Source organism: Staurois parvus, unplaced genomic scaffold (genome assembly GCF_062004578.1).
Source record: "Staurois parvus isolate SC_StPar_1 unplaced genomic scaffold, SC_StPar_1.0 ptg000191l, whole genome shotgun sequence".
In the NCBI taxonomy this organism is placed as follows: domain Eukaryota; kingdom Metazoa; phylum Chordata; class Amphibia; order Anura; family Ranidae; genus Staurois; species Staurois parvus.
The window spans coordinates 6637847-6660508 of NW_028317987.1; the positions used below are offsets into that span (position 1 = coordinate 6637847).

General features: G+C 47.3%; 1 protein-coding gene across 1 annotated transcript in view; it reads right to left on the reverse strand.

Annotated features, from left to right (window-relative positions):
- Positions 1-451: 451 nt before the first annotated feature.
- LOC149461934 (uncharacterized) overlaps positions 452-22662 on the reverse strand; it is a 54508-nt gene continuing 32297 nt past the window's right edge. Inside the window, 2 exon segments of the mRNA XM_089677758.1 lie at positions 452-1566; positions 1568-2424. Of these exon segments, the coding sequence (XP_089533884.1) occupies positions 1519-1566; positions 1568-2424 (905 nt within the window). The 3' untranslated portion in view covers positions 452-1518.

Sequence of the window (22662 nt, forward strand, 5' to 3'; positions counted from 1 at the left end):
CCCCTCCTTTTATTCTCTTCTCCTTCCCTAATTATCCTCTTGTTGCCATTCTTACAATGTGTATGGTTACTGTAAACCCGATCTTGTAACACGCCGCGCTCATTGATCTTTATATCCATCACTTGTATTCTCTTGTATGATTTACGGATGCACGCTGGAATTGTTTTCATGGGTTGGTTACTTCTGAACATTTGTACGAGTTGCACAATGTATCCTACAAAACTTTAAATAATAAAAACTTACTGCAAGTGAAAGTTAGTTGGACAAATGTGAGGAGCATTTGCCCCGCCGAGATACATTGTGGCCATCATTTATTTTACACTATGATTTCCTATGATGGTCAGCTCCATCTAGTGGCCTCAATGCAGTATTTTCCTGAAATCCCTCTGTGATATGGGGGTTTGTTAGCTCCTGTGGTAGATGTTTGTAAGGAGTCCACGTCAGTCAAGACTTGCGGTTTATCGGCACAGCAGCCCACTTTTATTAAGAAGGAAAATGAAAGTCTTTACACCATAAGGTTTCCCACGCAGGGGATTGTCCAGCTTTGTCAACACATCAGATAACTGAAAATGCTAGCTCACCTGGCTACACTTCAGCAGCACCACTGATCTGTACACTGGTCCCCCAGACTAGGACTTCTTCAGGATTACTCAGCCTTAGTTACAACACCTCACTACACAGGTCCACTCCTGGCCTCTACATAGGGTTCCCCACCCCCCTCAAGCTTGATCATTCCTCCATTGACTTCTGGACTCCCTCCACCCTCATGGACTCCCTCCACCCCCCTGGACTCACAAGCCACTTCAGGTCCCCCAGATTCTTGGAGCTGTCCTGACTTTCCCAGTCCTTGGGCAAGGAATCCCACCTCACAAGGGATGCAATCTCCAGCAGGAACCCCCAGCTCTCCTGACAGGGTCCTGTCTCCAAATGGCAGAAGACCTGGCCTATAACGATCCTTCCCACCTATGTACTCACACAGGCTGCAGGCATCTAGCAAAGCCTGGATATGGGACTGAAGGACTTGTCCCAACCAAGAATCTCTGGAACCTTCAAGCTCCAGGTCCCGACCCGGAACTACCAAATCCATTGACAACCTAGAACACAGTTTTCTCTGCTCACAAAATACATGTTGGAGCTTCTCAAACAGCAGCCAGGAGGACCCTGTGTCATTGTCACAGTGGCAGGACCTCACACTTCCACACCTCCATCAGACCTCCAAGTGTTTGTGAGAGCTTCTGCTAGAATATTGACTCCATTTTTATTCTTCTCTTATCAATGGCCGACCCAGTACCACACTTCATCCATGTCTTTGGGGGCCTCTGATCTCCTTATCAACTGTTTCTTCCATGATGAAGATCAGCCATGGAGTATATCTGAGGTGTATATCAGGGTGTGCTTCTTCCCCACATGAGAGCTGGGATGTCCAGCAACATTCATCTAGAAGACATTTCCCGCACTCAAGGCACTAATACACCTCGAGGGTTGTGTGGGACCCCTGATGTACAGGAAGACAGGACATCAGTGAGGAACATTTCCCTCACTCAGGACAGGAAAGTGGCTTCTTCCCCGTGTGAGATCTCTGATGTCTGTAAAAACTGGACTTGTCTGAAAAACATTTCCCGCACTCAGGACAGGAATACGGCTTTTCCCCTGTGTGACATCTCTGATGTATAACAAGTCCTGATTTGTATACAAAACATTTTCCGCACTCAGGACAGGAAAGTGGCTTCTCCCCAGCGTGAGATCTCTGATGTCTGTAAAGAATAGACTTGTCTGAAAAACATTTCCCGCACTCAGGACAGGAATACGGCTTTTCCCCTGTGTGACCTCTTTGATGTACAACAAGTTTTGATTTTTGTACAAAACATTTCCCACACTCAGAACAGGAATATGGCTTCATTCCCTTGTGCAGTCTCTGATGATTATAAATACTAGACTTAGCTGAAAAACATTTCCCGCACTCAGGACATGAGTATGGTTTTTCACCCGTGTGAGACCTGTGATGTTTGACAAGATCTGATTTTTGTACAAAACATTTCCCACACTCAGAACAGGAAAAAGGCATCTTCCCCGTGTGAGATCTCTGATGTCTGCAAAGACTGGACTGCTGTGAAAAACATTTCCCGCACTCAAGACAAGAAAACGGATTCTCCCCTGTGTGCATTCTTAGATGTTTGTGAAGACTGGACTTTAGTGAAAAACATTTCCCACACTCAGAACAGGAAAACGGCGTCTCCCCAGTGTGCATTCTCCCATGGTTGTGAAGACTGGACTTCACTGAAAAACATTTCCCACACTCAAAACAGGAAAATGGCTTTTCCCTTGTGTGAGATCTCAGATGTTTGTGAAGATTGGACTTCTCTGAAAAACATCTCCTGCACTCAGGACATGAATACGGCTTCTCTCCTGTGTGAGATCTCTGATGTGTGTAAAGATTGGAGTTAGCTGAAAAACATTTCCCGCACTCAGGGCAAGAATGTGGCTTCTCTCCTGTGTGAGATCTTTTATGATCATCAAGTTTGGATTTATAATGGAAACACTTCCCGCACTCAGGACAGGAATATGGCTTCTCAGCTGTGTGAAGCCTTTGGTGTGTTTTAAGATTAGACTTTTGTGAAAAACATTTCCTGCACACATGACAGAAATATGGTTTTTCACCTGTGTGAGATCTTTTATGCTCATTAAGATGGAATTTAGAAGGGAAAAATTTCCTGCACTCAGTACAGGAGAAGCTCTTCCCTGTTGGAAGGCCGGCCCAGTCCCGCACAGTCTGAGGTTCCTCAGGATACGAGGAATCCGATGGTCCATCTACACTGGGTGGTGCCGGATGGACATTGGAGGGAGCCGGGTTTTCTCCTGGACTATACTGTGTGATGTCCTCATCTTCTACTTTCCAGTCTGGAGACAAAGTGAGACAATCCTCGGAGGTTTTCCTCATCTCCCGGCCATGGACTAAAATACAAAGACAAAGAGGATTACTAGACAGGAGCTGATTGGTTTCCCCAAACCAGGACTCCGCCCACATCAGGCAGCTTGGTCTCTGAGGAGCTTACAATTCCACCCTCAAGGGAACTAGGAAATGGCTCCTCTGATCTCCTACCAGGTCATTTCTTTATTCATGGACCTTAGTCAGAGAGTGAGGAAACAACCAGAACTGTCTTTTATAGGAGGGACAGTGATGAGGGGATTATAGGACGAGGGTCCCCACCCCCTCTATCACTCATCGCCATCTTCCCAACACAAGAAGTACTGCACTTCCTTATTTACTCCATGATTTAGTCATGAAGAACAGCGGGGCTGAGCCCCACCAGAGGTCAGAGAGTGAGGATGGGGGGAGAACAACCAAGATGAAGACTGGACTGATCCTGAAGACCACCATCATTGGGGTATTGACTCCTCCCTCATTATCACTTTCTGTTTAAGGGTCCAAAGTTGGAGGATGTTATCACATTATTATCACCATGTAAAAGTCTGTGCTCCAATCACATCATCTGATATAAAATGTCCAGCTGGGAGGAAATGGGAGCAAAAGAAGTAAGGACTATGTAATGTGCAACTTATTATATCGGAAACAAAAGTTAGGACTATACAGTCAGATAATGTAATGTACAACAGAGTATATAGTGCAGGGGTCAGGAGGATGTAATGTACAACATGGAGTATATAGTGCAGGGGTCAGGAGTATGTAATGTACAACATAGAGTATATAGTGCAGGGGTCAGGAGTATGTAATGTACAACATAGAGTATATAGTGCAGGGGTCAGGAGTATATAATGTACAACATGGAGTATATAGTGCAGGGGTCAGGAGTATGTAATGTACAACATGGAGTATATAGTGCAGGGGTCAGGAGTATGTAATGTACAACATAGAGTATATAGTGCAGGGGTCAGGAGTATGTAATGTACAACATAGAGTATATAGTGCAGGGGTCAGGAGGATGTAATGTACAACATGGAGTATATAGTGCAGGGGTCAGGAGTATGTAATGTACAACATAGAGTATATAGTGCAGGGGTCAGGAGTATGTAATGTACAACATAGAGTATATAGTGCAGGGGTCAGGAGTATATAATGTACAACATGGAGTATATAGTGCAGGGGTCAGGAGTATGTAATGTACAACAGAGTCTATAGTGCAGGGGTCAGGAGTATGTAATGTACAACATAGAGTATATAGTGCAGGGGTCAGGAGTATATAATGTACAACACAGAGTATATAGTGCAGGGGTCAGGAGTATGTAATGTACAACACAGAGTATATAGTGCAGGGGTCAGGAGTATATAATGTACAACACAGAGTATATAGTGCAGGGGTCAGGAGTATGTAATGTACAACATAGAGTATATAGTGCAGGGGTCAGGAGTATGTAATGTACAACATAGAGTACATAGTGCAGGGGTCAGGAGTATGTAATGTACAACATAGAGTCAGGAGTATGTAATGTACAACATAGAGTATATAGTGCAGGGGTCAGGAGTATGTAATGTACAACATAGAGTATATAGTGCAGGGGTCAGGAGTATGTAATGTACAACATAGAGTATATAGTGCAGGGGTCAGGAGTATGTAATGTACAACACAGAGTATACAGTGAAGACAAGAATGATTTGACTCCCTGCAGATTTTGTAGGTTTGCTCACTTACAGAGAAATGAAGGGTCTATCATTTTTATCATAGGTGCATTTTAAATGATAGAGACAGAAAAATCCAGAAAAAACACAATCCAAATGTTATAAATGGAGTTGCATTTCAGTGAATAAAATAAGTATTTGATCCCCCACCAACCAACAATGATTCTGGCTCCCCCAGACTGGCTAGATGCTCATGTGGTCACAGATCAGTCCTGTCCATATAACAAGGTGCTGCTAACGACAACTCATTATGTGTATAAAAGACACCTGTCCACAGAATCTCTTTCTTGGGCACCATCATGAGCAAGACCAAAGAGCTGTCAAAGGATGTCAAGGTCACAAGTGTAATAAAAGCGCCACACCCTTAATACAAGCAGCAGTTCCACCTCAAAGAAACCAAATACATTTCTTAGTGCTATAACTTAAATAAAGGAATGCGCTAAAACCACAAACTATTCCTAATTTAGTGTAGAAACATTGGTGCAAAAGATATATCTATTCTCAATTAATATCAAAAAATATAAAAATTATGTGCAAAACTTTTAGTGCATAAGTAATTTAAATAATTAAATTTGTGAATATATATAAAAAAATATAAAATGATAAAAATGTCCAATTCTGAATTTCTTCAAATGTCCAAACAAATCCTTTTCAAATTCAGGTGCTCTCCAAGAAATTGTGCCAAAATCCACCACCAAAGTAAAGTTGGGTAACTCACCAGAGCTCCATGCTGATCAATCTCTAGATCAGCAAAAAACGCTTTTTGCTCTGGGAGCCGATGCAATGAATCAACTTCTCAGGTGTGATGATCAATAGCTACACAATCATCCATAAGGTAGGTATCCACCACTCAATATAATGGTTCCAGGAGCATTATATCACTCTCTCTTTTTATATCTCTCCACCGACGTCATGTTTGGGAATGAAAGAGAAAATCATGGTGCAGCCAGTTTTCTTATAAAAGTATCCAACAATTTAATAAAGATTTACACTCACAAAAAGGGTGTCTTCACCGACACCAGTATAACAGCATAAAACAGCAAATGGTATAACAGTCTCCTGTTCCCCGCACACTGTACGCTGCGCTGTAGTGAGTGTGCGGGGAACAGGAGACTGTCATACCATTTGCTGTTTTATGCTGTTATACTGGTGTCGGTGAAGACACCCTTTTTGTGAGTGTAAATCTTTATTAAATTGTTGGATACTTTTATAAGAAAACTGGCTGCACCATGATTTTCTCTTTCATTCCCAAACATGACGTCGGTGGAGAGATATAAAAAGAGAGAGTGATATAATGCTCCTGGAACCATTATATTGAGTGGTGGATACCTACCTTATGGATGATTGTGTAGTTATTGATCATCACACCTGAGAAGTTGATTCATTGCATCGGCTCCCAGAGCAAAAAGCGTTTTTTGCTGATCTAGAGATTGATCAGCATGGAGCTCTGGTGAGTTACCCAACTTTACTTTGGTGGTGGATTTTGGCACAATTTCTTGGAGAGCACCTGAATTTGAAAAGGATTTTTTTGGACATTTGAAGAAATTCAGAATTGGACATTTTTATCATTTATATTTTTTTATATATATTCACAAATTTAATTTTTTAAATTACTTATGCACTAAAAGTTTTGCACATAATTTTTATATTTTTTGATATTAATTGAGAATAGATATATCTTTTGCACCAATGTTTCTACACTAAATTAGGAATAGTTTGTGGTTTTAGTGCATTCCTTTATTTAAGTTATAGCACTAAAAAAAAGTATATCAGGGACAAGATTGTAGACCTGCACAAGGCTGGAATGGACTACAAGACCATCAGCAAGAAGCTTGGTGAGAAGGAGACAACTGTTGGAGCGATTATTCACAAATAGAAGAAATACAAAGTAACCACCAATCGCCCTCCTTGGTCTGGAGCTCCATGCAGAATGTCACCTCATGGGGTAAAGATGATCATGAGAAAAGTGAGGGATCATCCCAGAACTACACGGGAGGAGCTTGTGAATGATCTCATGGCAGATGGGACCACAGTCACCAAACCATTGGTAATACAATCCGCTGCCTTGGACTGAAATCCTGCAGAGCCCGCAAGGTCCTCCTCCTCAAGAAGGTACATGTACAGGCCTGTCTGAAGTCTGCCAATGAACATCTAAATGATTCAGAGAAGGATTGGGAGAGGCTGCTGTGGTCAGAGGGGATCAGAATTGATCTCTTCTGCATTAACTCGACTCGCCATGTTGGAAGGAAGTAAAATGCTGACTATGACCCTAAGAACACCATCCCTACAGTCCAGCACGGAGGTGGAAACATTATGCTTTGGGGCTGTTTCTGTGCTAAAGGTTCAGGCTGACGTTGCCACATTGAGGGGCCAATAGACGGGGCCACGTATTGTGAAATCTTGGATGAGAACTGTGATGGGGAGTAGGCAGGACAGAACACAGAGCAGATGATAAACACACAAAGCTTTATTAAAAGGATGACAGTCACTCAATTGGGGTCTGCAGGTATTGTGGCAGTACCCAGTGTAGGGGAATAGCAGGGAGGGGGCCCAAAGTAATTGTAATCCAGCCCAAGGGGGGCAAAGGTAGAGTCTCTATAACAGTTTGTAATCCAAGCAGGAAAGAGGAAGGGGAAGAGGGTCCAGGAACAGTCCAGGGGAATAAAATAGGGGTGCATACACCCACAGCTCTGGCAGGGGTGCCCGGCTTCACAGCAGATGAGAGCCAGGGGGGTGACCCTCCTCAGCACACAGCAGAGGGTCCTAACAGCAGGTACCAGTCCTGATTCTCCAGCCACAGCACACAAGCACTCCTGGGCCCGCAGTATGGGCAGTATAGCAGCAGGTACTTTCCATGAGTCCCGAGTATTGGCAGCGTATTCAGCGGGTAATAATCCTCCCACTCCCAGTATTAATGCAGAGTGTCAGCGGGTAATAATCCTCCCAATCCTGTTATTAATGCAGAGTGTCAGCGGGTAATAATCCTCCCAATCCTGTTATTAATGCAGAGTGTCAGCGGGTAATAATCCTCCCACTCCCAGTATTAATGCAGAGTGTCAGCGGGTAATAATCCTCTCAATCCTGGTATTAATGCAGAGTGTCAGCGGGTAATAATCCTCCCAATCCTGTTATTAATGCAGAGTGTCAGCGGGTAATAATCCTCCCAATCCTGGTATTAATGCAGAGTGTCAGCGGGTAATAATCCTCCCAATCCTGTTATTAATGCAGAGTGTCAGCGGGTAATAATCCTCCCAATCCTGTTATTAATGCAGAGTGTCAGCGGGTAATAATCCTCCCAATCCTGTTATTAATGCAGAGTGTCAGCGGGTAATAATCCTCCCACTCCCAGTATTAATGCAGAGTGTCAGCGGGTAATAATCCTCCCAATCCTGTTATTAATGCAGAGTGTCAGCGGGTAATAATCCTCCCAATCCTGGTATTAATGCAGAGTGTCAGCGGGTAATAATCCTCCCAATCCTGTTATTAATGCAGAGTGTCAGCGGGTAATAATCCTCCCAATCCTGTTATTAATGCAGAGTGTCAGCGGGTAATAATCCTCCCAATCCTGGTATTAATGCAGAGTGTCAGCGGGTAATAATCCTCCCAATCCTGTTATTAATGCAGAGTGTCAGCGGGTAATAATCCTCCCAATCCTGTTATTAATGCAGAGTGTCAGCGGGTAATAATCCTCCCAATCCTGTTATTAATGCAGAGTGTCAGCGGGTAATAATCCTCCCACTCCTGTTATTAATGCAGAGTGTCAGCGGGTAATAATCCTCCCACTCCCGGTATTAATGCAGAGTGTCAGCGGGTAATAATCCTCCCACTCCCGGTATTAATGCAGAGTGTCAGCGGGTAATAATCCTCCCAATCCTGTTATTAATGCAGAGTGTCAGCGGGTAATAATCCTCCCAATCCTGTTATTAATGCAGAGTGTCAGCGGGTAATAATCCTCCCAATCCTGTTATTAATGCAGAGTGTCAGCGGGTAATAATCCTCCCACTCCCAGTATTAATGCAGAGTGTCAGCGGGTAATAATCCTCCCAATCCTGTTATTAATGCAGAGTGTCAGCGGGTAATAATCCTCCCACTCCCGGTATTAATGCAGAGTGTCAGCGGGTAATAATCCTCCCACTCCCAGTATTAATGCAGAGTGTCAGCGGGTAATAATCCTCCCAATCCTGTTATTAATGCAGAGTGTCAGCGGGTAATAATCCTCCCAATCCTGTTATTAATGCAGAGTGTCAGCGGGTAATAATCCTCCCAATCCTGTTATTAATGCAGAGTGTCAGCGGGTAATAATCCTCCCAATCCTGTTATTAATGCAGAGTGTCAGCGGGTAATAATCCTCCCACTCCTGTTATTAATGCAGAGTGTCAGCGGGTAATAATCCTCCCACTCCCGGTATTAATGCAGAGTGTCAGCGGGTAATAATCCTCCCACTCCCGGTATTAATGCAGAGTGTCAGCGGGTAATAATCCTCCCAATCCTGTTATTAATGCAGAGTGTCAGCGGGTAATAATCCTCCCAATCCTGTTATTAATGCAGAGTGTCAGCGGGTAATAATCCTCCCACTCCCGGTATTAATGCAGAGTGTCAGCGGGTAATAATCCTCCCACTCCCGGTATTAATGCAGAGTGTCAGCGGGTAATAATTCTCCCAGTCCCGGTATTAATGCAGAGTGTCAGCGGGTAATAATCCTCCCAATCCTGTTATTAATGCAGAGTGTCAGCGGGTAATAATCCTCCCAATCCTGTTATTAATGCAGAGTGTCAGCGGGTAATGATCCTCCCAGTCCTGGTATTAATGCAGAGTGTCAGCGGGTAATAATCCTCCCAATCCTGTTATTAATGCAGAGTGTCAGCGGGTAATAATCCTCCCAATCCTGTTATTAATGCAGAGTGTCAGCGGGTAATAATCCTCCCAATCCTGGTATTAATGCAGAGTGTCAGCGGGTAATAATCCTCCCAATCCTGTTATTAATGCAGAGTGTCAGCGGGTAATAATCCTCCCAATCCTGTTATTAATGCAGAGTGTCAGCGGGTAATAATCCTCCCAATCCTGTTATTAATGCAGAGTGTCAGCGGGTAATAATCCTCCCACTCCCGGTATTAATGCAGAGTGTCAGCGGGTAATAATTCTCCCAGTCCCGGTATTAATGCAGAGTGTCAGCGGGTAATAATCCTCCCAATCCTGTTATTAATGCAGAGTGTCAGCGGGTAATGATCCTCCCAGTCCTGGTATTAATGCAGAGTGTCAGCGGGTAATAATCCTCCCAATCCTGTTATTAATGCAGAGTGTCAGCGGGTAATAATCCTCCCAATCCTGTTATTAATGCAGAGTGTCAGCGGGTAATAATCCTCCCAATCCTGTTATTAATGCAGAGTGTCAGCGGGTAATAATCCTCCCAATCCTGTTATTAATGCAGAGTGTCAGCGGGTAATAATCCTCCCAATCCTGGTATTAATGCAGAGTGTCAGCGGGTAATAATCCTCCCAATCCTGTTATTAATGCAGAGTGTCAGCGGGTAATAATCCTCCCAATCCTGTTATTAATGCAGAGTGTCAGCGGGTAATAATCCTCCCAGTCCTGTTATTAATGCAGAGTGTCAGCGGGTAATAATCCTCCCAATCCTGGTATTAATGCAGAGTGTCAGCGGGTAATAATCCTCCCCATCCTGTTATTAATGCAGAGTGTCAGCGGGTAATAATCCTCCCACTCCCGGTATTAATGCAGAGTGTCAGCGGGTAATAATCCTCCCAATCCTGTTATTAATGCAGAGTGTCAGCGGGTAATAATCCTCCCAGTCCTGGTATTAATGCAGAGTGTCAGCGGGTAATAATCCTCCCAATCCTGGTATTAATGCAGAGTGTCAGCGGGTAATAATCCTCTCAATCCTGGTATTAATGCAGAGTGTCAGCGGGTAATAATCCTCCCACTCCTGTTACTAATGCAGAGTGTCAGCGGGTAATAATCCTCCCACTCCCGGTATTAATGCAGAGTGTCAGCGGGTAATAATCCTCCCAATCCTGTTATTAATGCAGAGTGTCAGCGGGTAATAATCCTCCCAATCCTGTTATTAATGCAGAGTGTCAGCGGGTAATAATCCTCCCACTCCCGGTATTAATGCAGAGTGTCAGCGGGTAATAATCCTCCCAATCCTGTTACTAATGCAGAGTGTCAGCGGGTAATAATCCTCCCAATCCTGTTATTAATGCAGAGTGTCAGCGGGTAATAATCCTCCCACTCCCGGTATTAATGCAGAGTGTCAGCGGGTAATAATCCTCCCAATCCTGTTATTAATGCAGAGTGTCAGCGGGTAATAATCCTCCCAATCCTGGTATTAATGCAGAGTGTCAGCGGGTAATAATCCTCCCACTCCCGGTATTAATGCAGAGTGTCAGCGGGTAATAATCCTCTCAATCCTGGTATTAATGCAGAGTGTCAGCGGGTAATAATCCTCCCAATCCTGTTACTAATGCAGAGTGTCAGCGGGTAATAATCCTCCCAATCCTGTTATTAATGCAGAGTGTCAGCGGGTAATAATCCTCCCACTCCCGGTATTAATGCAGAGTGTCAGCGGGTAATAATCCTCCCAATCCTGTTATTAATGCAGAGTGTCAGCGGGTAATAATCCTCCCAATCCTGTTATTAATGCAGAGTGTCAGCGGGTAATAATCCTCCCACTCCTGTTATTAATGCAGAGTGTCAGCGGGTAATAATCCTCCCAATCCTGTTATTAATGCAGAGTGTCAGCGGGTAATAATCCTCCCAATCCTGTTATTAATGCAGAGTGTCAGCGGGTAATAATCCTCCCAATCATGTTATTAATGCAGAGTGTCAGCGGGTAATAATCCTCTCAATCCTGTTATTAATGCAGAGTGTCAGCGGGTAATAATCCTCCCAATCCTGTTACTAATGCAGAGTGTCAGCGGGTAATAATCCTCCCACTCCCGGTATTAATGCAGAGTGTCAGCGGGTAATAATCCTCCCAATCCTGTTACTAATGCAGAGTGTCAGCGGGTAATAATCCTCCCAATCCTGTTACTAATGCAGAGTGTCAGCGGGTAATAATCCTCCCAATCCTGTTATTAATGCAGAGTGTCAGCGGGTAATAATCCTCCCAGTCCTGTTATTAATGCAGAGTGTCAGCGGGTAATAATCCTCCCAATCCTGGTATTAATGCAGAGTGTCAGCGGGTAATAATCCTCCCAATCCTGGTATTAATGCAGAGTGTCAGCGGGTAATAATCCTCTCAATCCTGGTATTAATGCAGAGTGTCAGCGGGTAATAATCCTCCCAATCCTGTTACTAATGCAGAGTGTCAGCGGGTAATAATCCTCCCAATCCTGTTATTAATGCAGAGTGTCAGCGGGTAATAATCCTCCCACTCCCGGTATTAATGCAGAGTGTCAGCGGGTAATAATCCTCCCAATCCTGTTATTAATGCAGAGTGTCAGCGGGTAATAATCCTCCCAATCCTGTTATTAATGCAGAGTGTCAGCGGGTAATAATCCTCCCAATCCTGTTATTAATGCAGAGTGTCAGCGGGTAATAATCCTCCCACTCCCGGTATTAATGCAGAGTGTCAGCGGGTAATAATCCTCCCAATCCTGTTACTAATGCAGAGTGTCAGCGGGTAATAATCCTCCCAATCCTGTTATTAATGCAGAGTGTCAGCGGGTAATAATCCTCCCACTCCCGGTATTAATGCAGAGTGTCAGCGGGTAATAATCCTCCCAATCCTGGTATTAATGCAGAGTGTCAGCGGGTAATAATCCTCCCAATCCTGGTATTAATGCAGAGTGTCAGCGGGTAATAATCCTCCCAATCCTGTTATTAATGCAGAGTGTCAGCGGGTAATAATCCTCCCAATCCTGGTATTAATGCAGAGTGTCAGCGGGTAATAATCCTCCCACTCCCGGTATTAATGCAGAGTGTCAGCGGGTAATAATCCTCCCACTCCCGGTATTAATGCAGAGTGTCAGCGGGTAATAATCCTCTCAATCCTGGTATTAATGCAGAGTGTCAGCGGGTAATAATCCTCCCAATCCTGTTATTAATGGAGAGTGTCAGCGGGTAATAATCCTCCCACTCCTGTTATTAATGCAGAGTGTCAGCGGGTAATAATCCTCCCAATCCTGTTACTAATGCAGAGTGTCAGCGGGTAATAATCCTCCCAATCCTGTTATTAATGCAGAGTGTCAGCGGGTAATAATCCTCCCACTCCCGGTATTAATGCAGAGTGTCAGCGGGTAATAATCCTCCCAATCCTGTTACTAATGCAGAGTGTCAGCGGGTAATAATCCTCCCAATCCTGTTATTAATGCAGAGTGTCAGTGGGTAATAATCCTCCCAATCCTGGTATTAATGCAGAGTGTCAGCGGGTAATAATCCTCCCACTCCCGGTATTAATGCAGAGTGTCAGCGGGTAATAATCCTCCCAATCCTGTTACTAATGCAGAGTGTCAGCGGGTAATAATCCTCCCAATCCTGGTATTAATGCAGAGTGTCAGCGGGTAATAATCCTCCCAATCCTGTTACTAATGCAGAGTGTCAGCGGGTAATAATCCTCCCAATCCTGTTATTAATGCAGAGTGTCAGCGGGTAATAATCCTCCCAATCCTGTTATTAATGCAGAGTGTCAGCGGGTAATAATCCTCCCAATCCTGTTATTAATGCAGAGTGTCAGCGGGTAATAATCCTCTCAATCCTGTTATTAATGCAGAGTGTCAGTGGGTAATAATCCTCCCAATCCTGTTACTAATGCAGAGTGTCAGCGGGTAATAATCCTCCCAATCCTGTTACTAATGCAGAGTGTCAGCGGGTAATAATCCTCCCAATCCTGTTATTAATGCAGAGTGTCAGCGGGTAATAATCCTCCCAGTCCTGTTATTAATGCAGAGTGTCAGCGGGTAATAATCCTCCCAGTCCTGTTATTAATGCAGAGTGTCAGCGGGTAATAATCCTCCCACTCCTGTTATTAATGCAGAGTGTCAGCGGGTAATAATCCTCCCAGTCCTGTTATTAATGCAGAGTGTCAGCGGGTAATAATCCTCCCAATCCTGGTATTAATGCAGAGTGTCAGCGGGTAATAATCCTCCCAATCCTGTTATTAATGCAGAGTGTCAGCGGGTAATAATCCTCCCAGTCCTGTTATTAATGCAGAGTGTCAGCGGGTAATAATCCTCCCAATCCTGGTATTAATGCAGAGTGTCAGCGGGTAATAATCCTCCCAATCCTGGTATTAATGCAGAGTCTCAGCGGGTAATAATCCTCCCAATCCTGTTACTAATGCAGAGTGTCAGTGGGTAATAATCCTCCCATACTCGGGTCTTTGCACAGTGGCTGCGGGGGGTCTCGCCTCAGCGTAGACCTCCCAGCAGCTGTGCAGCGGACAGAACGCACTGGGGAGCCGTGCGCCAGCCTTCTTAAGACTGGTGTAGGATGCTTCTGGTCGTCCTGGCAACTGTGGGTGGCGTGCCTCATCTCCCGGCAATGAGGCACACCCCCTTGACATGGGCCACGCTCTTGAAAGCGCAGCCTTTGTCTCTCAGTGAGTGCAGGGGCGAGAAAGTCATGTGCCCATGGCGCACGCACCGGGGCCGTGCGACGTCAGGCTGACTGCCGTGGCCCAGAACCTCCCTGGGGGAGATTCGCCCCTCTCTGGCCGGATGACTGGAAAGGTGCGAATTTCACAGCAGGGTACCATCTACCTCTCTCTGGCCACTCTGGATGGGAGGAAGATGATTGACAGGGAGGTCACACCTCTCATCCTGGGTGGCCCGGCTTCAAAGCGCTGTCACGGATGAGAGGGGGGAAGGTGAGCCAGGGGGAGAAGAGCACAGCATCTGGCACACCATGACATTGTACAGGCCTGTCTGAAGTCTGCCAATGAACTTCTAAATGATTCAGAGAAGGATTGGGAGAGAGTGCTGTGGTCAGATGGTCAAGGTCCTACCTTTTCCCAGAGGTTATGTTACTCCATGTGCTAGCATCCATCTTGGATTTCTGCTGAGCATGATGGGAATCTTTTATGCCTTCAGGTCTCTGAGGTCCATCCCCCAGAGGGGTGTGGCTGAGTACATATAAGCCTGGGATCTGCACATGCTCTTTGCACTTGTGTCTTGTGTCTTTGTCTTGCTACAGCTCTGTGTATACGCTCCTGACTCTTCTGGTATTCTGACTCGGCTTGTGATTAAGACCATTCTCTGTGTTTCCCTTTGATCTGACCTTCCGTTGCTGAACCCGGCCCGTGACCTGTGATTCTCTGTCTACTGTTCTGTACCGTTTTGTCCCGTTGTTATTGACCCGGCTTGTCTGACTATGCTATTGTCATTCTCACCAGCTACACGCCATTGGCGGCGGCCATTACCGCAGCTGGGGTGTCTCGGGGGCCGCGACCTGGTCCCTGGTTGCGTCAAGTCCATCCCCACCATCAGGGGCCCTGGTGAAGGGCAGCCTGGGACTTAGACTCCGCGCCCTGAGGGACTTCAGTCTGTTGGTGGTGGTTGTCGTCAGCCAGTGCGTTACCCTGCCACTAGGCCTACCTGTCCGTTCCACAGCCCTGCCCTGACATTACACAAGTGCCATGAATCCTGACGGTGCAGGTACGCCTTCACTTCCAATGTTGGTCGCCAGACTGGATCAACAGGATCTCCTGTTGGATCAGTTCGCTCAGGCAGTGCAAACTCTGCTGGCACGCACCGCGCACCTTACTCCTGGTGTTATTAGGCCGGTTGTCACTCCGGTGGTCGCTCCCGCTGCTGTTCCGCTTGCTGTGCCTACCGCCGCGGCTGATGCGGCACCCGCGGTGTCCAGAGGTATGACCGGTTCAGCCCCTCTTCCACAGCGCTTTGGGGGTGAGCCGAGTCAGTGTCGTGGGTTCCTTAACCAGGTGGGGATTTACTTTGAATTAATCCCCTACGCTTTTCCGAGTGAGAGGTCAAAGGTGGGTTTCCTCATCTCACTACTCTCAGACAAGGCCTTGGCCTGGGCGAATCCCTTATGGGAGAGGAATGACCCAGTGATTCACGAGTTTTCCGGTTTTGTCGATGCCTTCCGTAGGGTATTCGATGTACCGGCTCGCTCCGCCTCGGCTGCCAAGCTGCTCATGTCTATGCATCAGGGTTCACGGACCGTGGCCGAGTACGCCATAGAGTTTCGTACCCTGGCAGCAGAGGTGGGTTGGAACAATGAGGCTCTGGTGGCTGCGTTTTCTCAGGGTCTTTCTGATGCATTGAAGGACGAAATCTCAGCCAAGGAATTGCCTGTGGAGCTGGAAGCACTAATTTCCTTCCTGATCCTGATTGATACCAGGCTCAGGGAGAGGCCTTCACTCAAGGAACGCCTGCGGAGGCCTTCCAATCGACTGGCACCTGCGTTTTCTATCCCACCCATTCCTCCCTCTCCTCCCACGCCTCCTGGGGATAGATTGTCTGGTGGTGAGCCCATGCAGCTGGGGTTTGCTCGCCTTTCCGAGGGAGAGCGGGCCGCTCGGCGTCGGGAGGGTCGCTGCCTGTACTGTGGTCTTGGTGGGCACTTTCAGCAGTCCTGTCCGGTCCGTCCGGGAAACGCTCGCACCTGAGATCCTGTCGGGGACAGATCTTGGGTGGAGTCTCCTCGTCCCCGGCGTTCCGCAGAGATAAGCCACTGATCACCGTTGTCCTCTCTTGGGCGGAGGGCTCAGTGACGGCCCAGGCGTTGGTAGATTCTGGGGCCGGCGGGTTGTTTATGGACAGCTCGTTTGCTGCCCAGCACTCCATTCCCCTGCAGGCTCGAGTTACCCCATTGGTTCTCGAGGCGATAGATGGCAGGCCCCTGCAACCACCGCAGGTTACCCACGAGACTATGCCAGTTGAAGTAGCTATTGGGGCTGTTCACAGGGAGTTGGCCTGTTTCCAGGTGATTTCTTCTCCGCACTATTCGGTGGTTTTGGGGTATCCCTGGCTCCTGATGCACAATCCAACCTTCAATTGGCGAACTGCCGAGATTCTCTCGTGGTCTCCACAGTGTGGGGCCGGGTGCATCCGTGGGCCGGTTAAGGTGTTGTGTGCCTCCTCGGACTCTGCGTTGCCCACTGATTATGGGGAGTACCAGGACGTGTTTGATAAGGTACGCGCTGGTGCCTTACCTGCTCATCGTCCTTACGACTGCGCCATATCCTTGCAACCCGGTGCCACTCCTCCATGTGGCAGGGTGTATCCTCTCTCGGTTGCGGAGAATAAGGCCATGGAGGAGTACGTTGCGGATGCGCTTTCCCGGGGGCACATTCGTAAGTCTACTTCCCCAGCAGGAGCGGGCTTTTTCTTTGTAAAGAAGAAGGGTGGTGAATTGAGGCCTTGCATCGATTATAGGGGTCTCAATCGAATCACCACTAAGAATGCCTTCCCGATTCCCTTGATTACTGAGTTGTTCGACCGCCTTAAGGGGGCAACAGTCTTTACCAAACTTGACCTTAGGGCGGCGTACAACCTCGTACGGATCAAACAGGGGGATGAGTGGAAGACCGCGTTTAACACCAGAACCGGGCACTACGAATACCTGGTGATGCCCTTCGGGTTGTGTAACGCGCTCGCAGTTTTTCAGGAATTCATAAATGATGTCCTTCGTGACTTGTTGCAGCAGTGCGTGGTAGTTTACTTGGATGACATCCTGGTTTACTCTGCCTCCATGGAGTCCCATATCCAGGATGTCAAGCAGGTGCTGCAACGATTACGTGAGAACGAACTTTTTTGTAAACTTGAGAAGTGCGAATTCCATCGATCCCAAGTTGCCTTTTTAGGCTACATCATTTCTGCGGAGGGATTCTCCATGGACCCTCAGAAGGTTTCGGCAGTTCTGCAGTGGCCTCGTCCCAATGGTCTTCGGCCCATTCAGCGCTTTTTGGGTTTTGCCAACTACTATCGGAAGTTCATCAGGAACTTCTCCACGCTGGCAAAGCCTCTCTCAGACCTAACCAAGAAGGGCAGCAATCCTCACGAGTGGCCATCCGAGGCCATCGTAGCTTTTGAGGCTCTGAAATCCGCCTTCGCTTCGGCTCCGATACTGTCTCATCCCAATCCTGGATTGCCCTTCGTCCTTGAGGTTGATGCATCCGAGACGGGAGTAGGCGCTCTCCTGTCTCAACGTCGGTCGCCCGATGGACCCCTACTTCCCTGTGGGTTCTACTCCAGGAAGCTTTCCTCTGCAGAGTGCAACTACCAGATTGGAGATAGGGAGTTGTTGGCAATCATTCTGGCTCTCAAGGAATGGAGGCACCTGCTCGAGGGCTCCGCAGTTCCGGTCCTCATTCTTACCGATCATAAGAACCTGACTTATCTTTCGGAGGCCAAAAGATTGACACCCCGTCAGGCCAGATGGGCCTTGTTCTTGTCGCGGTTCAACTATGTGGTCTCCTATTTGCCTGGTTCCAAGAATGTCAGGGCTGATGCATTATCGCGGCAATACTCTGAGTTGTCCAAGGAGGACTCTGAGCCAACCTCGGTCATACCTCCGGATCATATCCTGGCTGCCATTCGTACCAGTCTGACTTCTCCCCTTGGGGAGCAGATTTTGGCGGCTCAAACTGACGCTCCTCCCGAGAGACCGGAGGGTAGATGTTTTGTACCCGAGGGGTTGCGCACCCGTCTGCTGCGTACCTACCATAACTCCAAAACTGCCGGGCATCCGGGGAAGAACCAGTTGTCTTGGGTCGTCTCTCGGTTGTTCTGGTGGCCAACTCTTCGTGCCGACATCGCCTCTTATGTAGCAGCATGTTCGATCTGTGCCCAGAATAAATCTCCACGGCATCTTCCAATGGGTCTTCTGCAACCCATTCCCAATGGGGAGCGTCCTTGGTCACACCTGGGCATGGACTTTATTGTAGACCTCCCTGTGTCTCGGGGCCATACGGTCATCCTCATGGTCGTCGATCGTTTTTCCAAAATGTGCCATTGTATTCCACTCAGGAAATTACCAACAGCGCAAGAACTGGCCACGGTCTTTTCCAGGGAGATTTTTCGCCTGCATGGGTTGCCCAAGGTGATTGTCTCGGACCGCGGGAGTCAGTTCGTGTCCAGATTCTGGCGCGCCTTCTGCTCCCAGTTGGGCATTAGTCTCTCCTTTTCTTCAGCCTACCACCCGCAGTCCAATGGGGCTGCGGAGCGTTCCAATCAGGCCTTAGAACAATTCCTTCGGTGTTATATCTCGGACCATCAGGACGATTGGGCCGATCTCCTGCCTTGGGCAGAGTTTGCCAGGAACTCAGCGGTCAACTCCTCCTCCGGGATGTCCCCCTTCATGGCCAACTATGGGTACCAACCCGCGGTATTACCTGAGAGGTTCTCACCACAGGACATTCCGGCTGTGGAGAACCATCTTGCTGCCCTGCGTTCTTCATGGGGGCAGATCCAGAGGGCTTTGAGGGACTCGGCTCAGCGTCAGAAGTTCCAGGCTGATCGCAGACGGTTGCCCGCTCCTTCATACCAGGTCGGTGATCGGGTGTGGTTGTCTACTCGTAACCTCAATCTTCGGGTGCCCACACCCAAACTAGCTCCCCGTTTTGTCGGTCCTTTTCGCATTCTCCGCAAGGTGAATCCGGTGGCCTATGCCCTTGCCCTTCCACCTGGGATGCGGATCTCCAATGTCTTTCATGTATCGCTGTTGAAACCTCTGATCTGCAATCGCTTCACTACCTCTCTGCCTCGGCCCCGTCCCATTCGGGTTGACGGTCATGAGGAGTATGAGGTGAGCCGGATCCTGGACTCTCGATTGGTGCGCGGCCGATTACAGTTCCTGGTTCATTGGCGCGGTTATGGTCCCGAGGAGCGTTCCTGGGTTCCTTCCGCGGATGTCCATGCTCCTGCCCTCCTCCGCGCGTTTCATACCCGCTTTCCTCAGAAACCTTTTGTTGAGCCGCGAAGGGGGAGGGGCCCTTGAGGAGGAGGTACTGTCAAGGTCCTACCTTTTCCCAGAGGTTATGTTACTCCATGTGCTAGCATCCATCTTGGATTTCTGCTGAGCATGATGGGAATCTTTTATGCCTTCAGGTCTCTGAGGTCCATCCCCCAGAGGGGTGTGGCTGAGTACATATAAGCCTGGGATCTGCACATGCTCTTTGCACTTGTGTCTTTGTCTTGCTACAGCTCTGTGTATATGCTCGTGACTCTTCTGGTATTCTGACTCGGCTTGTGACTAAGACCATTCTCTGTGTTTTCCTTTGATCTGACCTTCCGTTGCTGAACCCGGCCCGTGACCTGTGATTCTCTGTCTACTGTTCTGTACTGTTTTGTCCCGTTGTTATTGACCCGGCTTGTCTGACTATGCTATCGTCATTCTCACCAGCTACACGCCATTGGCGGCGGCCATTACCGCAGCTGGGGTGTCTCGGGGGCCGCGACCTGGTCCCTGGTTGCGTCAAGTCCATCCCCACCATCAGGGGCCCTGGTGAAGGGCAGCCTGGGACTTAGACTCCGCGCCCTGAGGGACTTCAGTCTGTTGGTGGTGGTTGTCGTCAGCCAGTGCGTTACCCTGCCACTAGGCCTACCTGTCCGTTCCACAGCCCTGCCCTGACACAGATGAGACCAAAATTGATCTCTTTGGCATTAACTTGACTCGCCATGTTTGAAGGAAATAAAATGCTGACAATGACCCTAAGAACACCATCCCTACAGTCAAGCACGGAGGTGGACACATTATGCTTTGGGGCTGTTTCTCTGCTAAAGGTTCAGGCTGACGTTGCCACATTGAGGGGCCAATGGACGGGACCATGTATTGTGAAATCTTGGATTAGAACCTTCTTCCCTCAGCCAGAACACTAAAGATGGGCCGTGGATGGGTCTTCCAGCATGACAATGACCAAAAACGTACCGCCAAGACAACAAACGAGGGGCTCAAGAAATAGCACGTTATCGTCATGGAGTGGCCTAGCCAGTCTCCAGACCTTCATCCTATAGAACATTTATGGAGGGAGATGAAACTTTGAGTTGCCAAGCAACAGCCAAGAAACCTTCAGGATTTAGAGGAGATCTGTAAAAAAAGAGTGGACCAAAATCCCTCCTGAGATGTCTGCAAATCTGGGAACCAACTACAAGAAACATCTGACCTCAGTGCTCGCCAACAAGGGTTCCTCCACCAAGTACTAAGTCATGTTTTGCTTGGGGATCGAATACTTATTTTACTCGCTGAACTGCAACTCCATTTATAACATTTATATTGTGTTTTTACTGGATTTTTGGTTGATATTCTGTCTCTATCTTTTAAAATACACCTATGACAAAAATATATACCCTTCATTTCTTTGTAAATGGGCAAATTTACAAAATCTGCAGGGGATAAAATAATTATTTTCCCCACTGTGCAGGGGTCAGGAGTATGTAATGTACAACATAGAGTATATAGTGCAGGGGTCAGGAGTATGTAATGTACAACAGAGTATATAGTGCAGGGGTCAGGAGTATGTAATGTACAACATAGAGTATATAGTGCAGGGGTCAGGAGTATGTAATGTACAACATAGAGTATATAGTGCAGGGGTCAGGAGTATGTAATGTACAACATAGAGTATATAGTGCAGGGGTCAGGAGTATGTAATGTACAACATAGAGTATATAGTGCAGGGGTCAGGAGTATGAAATGTACAACATAGAGTATATAGTGCAGGGGTCAGGAGTATGTAATGTACAACATAGAGTATATAGTGCAGGGGTCAGGAGTATGTAATGTACAACATAGAGTATATAGTGCAGGGGTCAGGAGTATGTAATGTACAACATAGAGAATATAGTGCAGGGGTCAGGAGGATGTAATGTACAACATAGAGTATATAGTGCAGGGGTCAGGAGGATGTAATGTACAACATAGAGTATATAGTGCAGGGGTCAGGAGGATGTAATGTACAACATAGAGTATATAGTGCAGGGGTCAGGAGGATGTAATGTACAACATAGAGTATATAGTGCAGGGGTCAGGACTCATAATATTGGTATTCAGTAATCAGTGGAAGATGAAATGTTTACTGTAGACAAGTTGCAGAGATCCCACACCGCTGCCTCCCATCTCCTGAGACTGCACTCAGTGACTTGGGTCTGAGACACTACAGACATATCCCTCCACCCGGCACAGCCAGCAGATAACAGAGCAAGGAACCCTGGGAGAAATGTTCTGTCAGAGATCCTGTTAGCCCCATGATAAGGGGTTGAAGACCCAATATACATGTCCCAGGTCAATCAACACCTAAGCTGAATACCAACATTTTGCTGCCAGCTGAACCCCAGAACCTCCATAAATCCAGTCTAGAGACATAAATTGTGTCTGCAGCACAGAGAAGGAAGATTATCCGAGAGAAATCCAGGAATACAGGACGGGGAACACAGCTCAGGAAAGTGACCAGGGGATTACAGGCTGATATCACCCAGTCCCCGCCCTACTCTGGACCAATCAGTGAGCAGTATGGGTGGAGGAATGGATTTAGTGTTCATGACCCACCTGTGCTGATCTCTGTAGGAGTGTCCTCCTCTATAAATGTCCCCGTTATTCCATCCTCCTCCATAGACTGCTGATCATCCCTCACATACGCCTCTTCTTCTTCTGCTTTCACCTCAAATTCTATATCGATTGGATCTCCACTCTAAATCAAGGAAATGAGAGAAAATATCATCTGTAAAATGTAAGCTCACATAAAAATATCCACACATTGTCTTCATCAGTCCATGTTCTAGTTACTCTGTCCCACTGACCTTGCAATACTGAGGGATGGTGTGACCTTCCTGTGTGGAATCCCGGGAATACAGAGGACGGGGACATCTCTCTGGTGGGTTCCCATGACTGGATCCATCTACCTGATGATGGTGAGGGATGGTGTGACCTTCCTGTGTGGAATCCCGGGAATCCAGAGGACGGGGACATCTCTCTGGTGGGTTCCCATGACTGGATCCATCTGTAGGAAACACACACACTGACTGAATCCATTGTTTCTATGTGTTTATCAGATGATGGGGGATCTAGGTGGATCCTCCGTACTGCTCTCTCCTTTACAATAAAGTCTC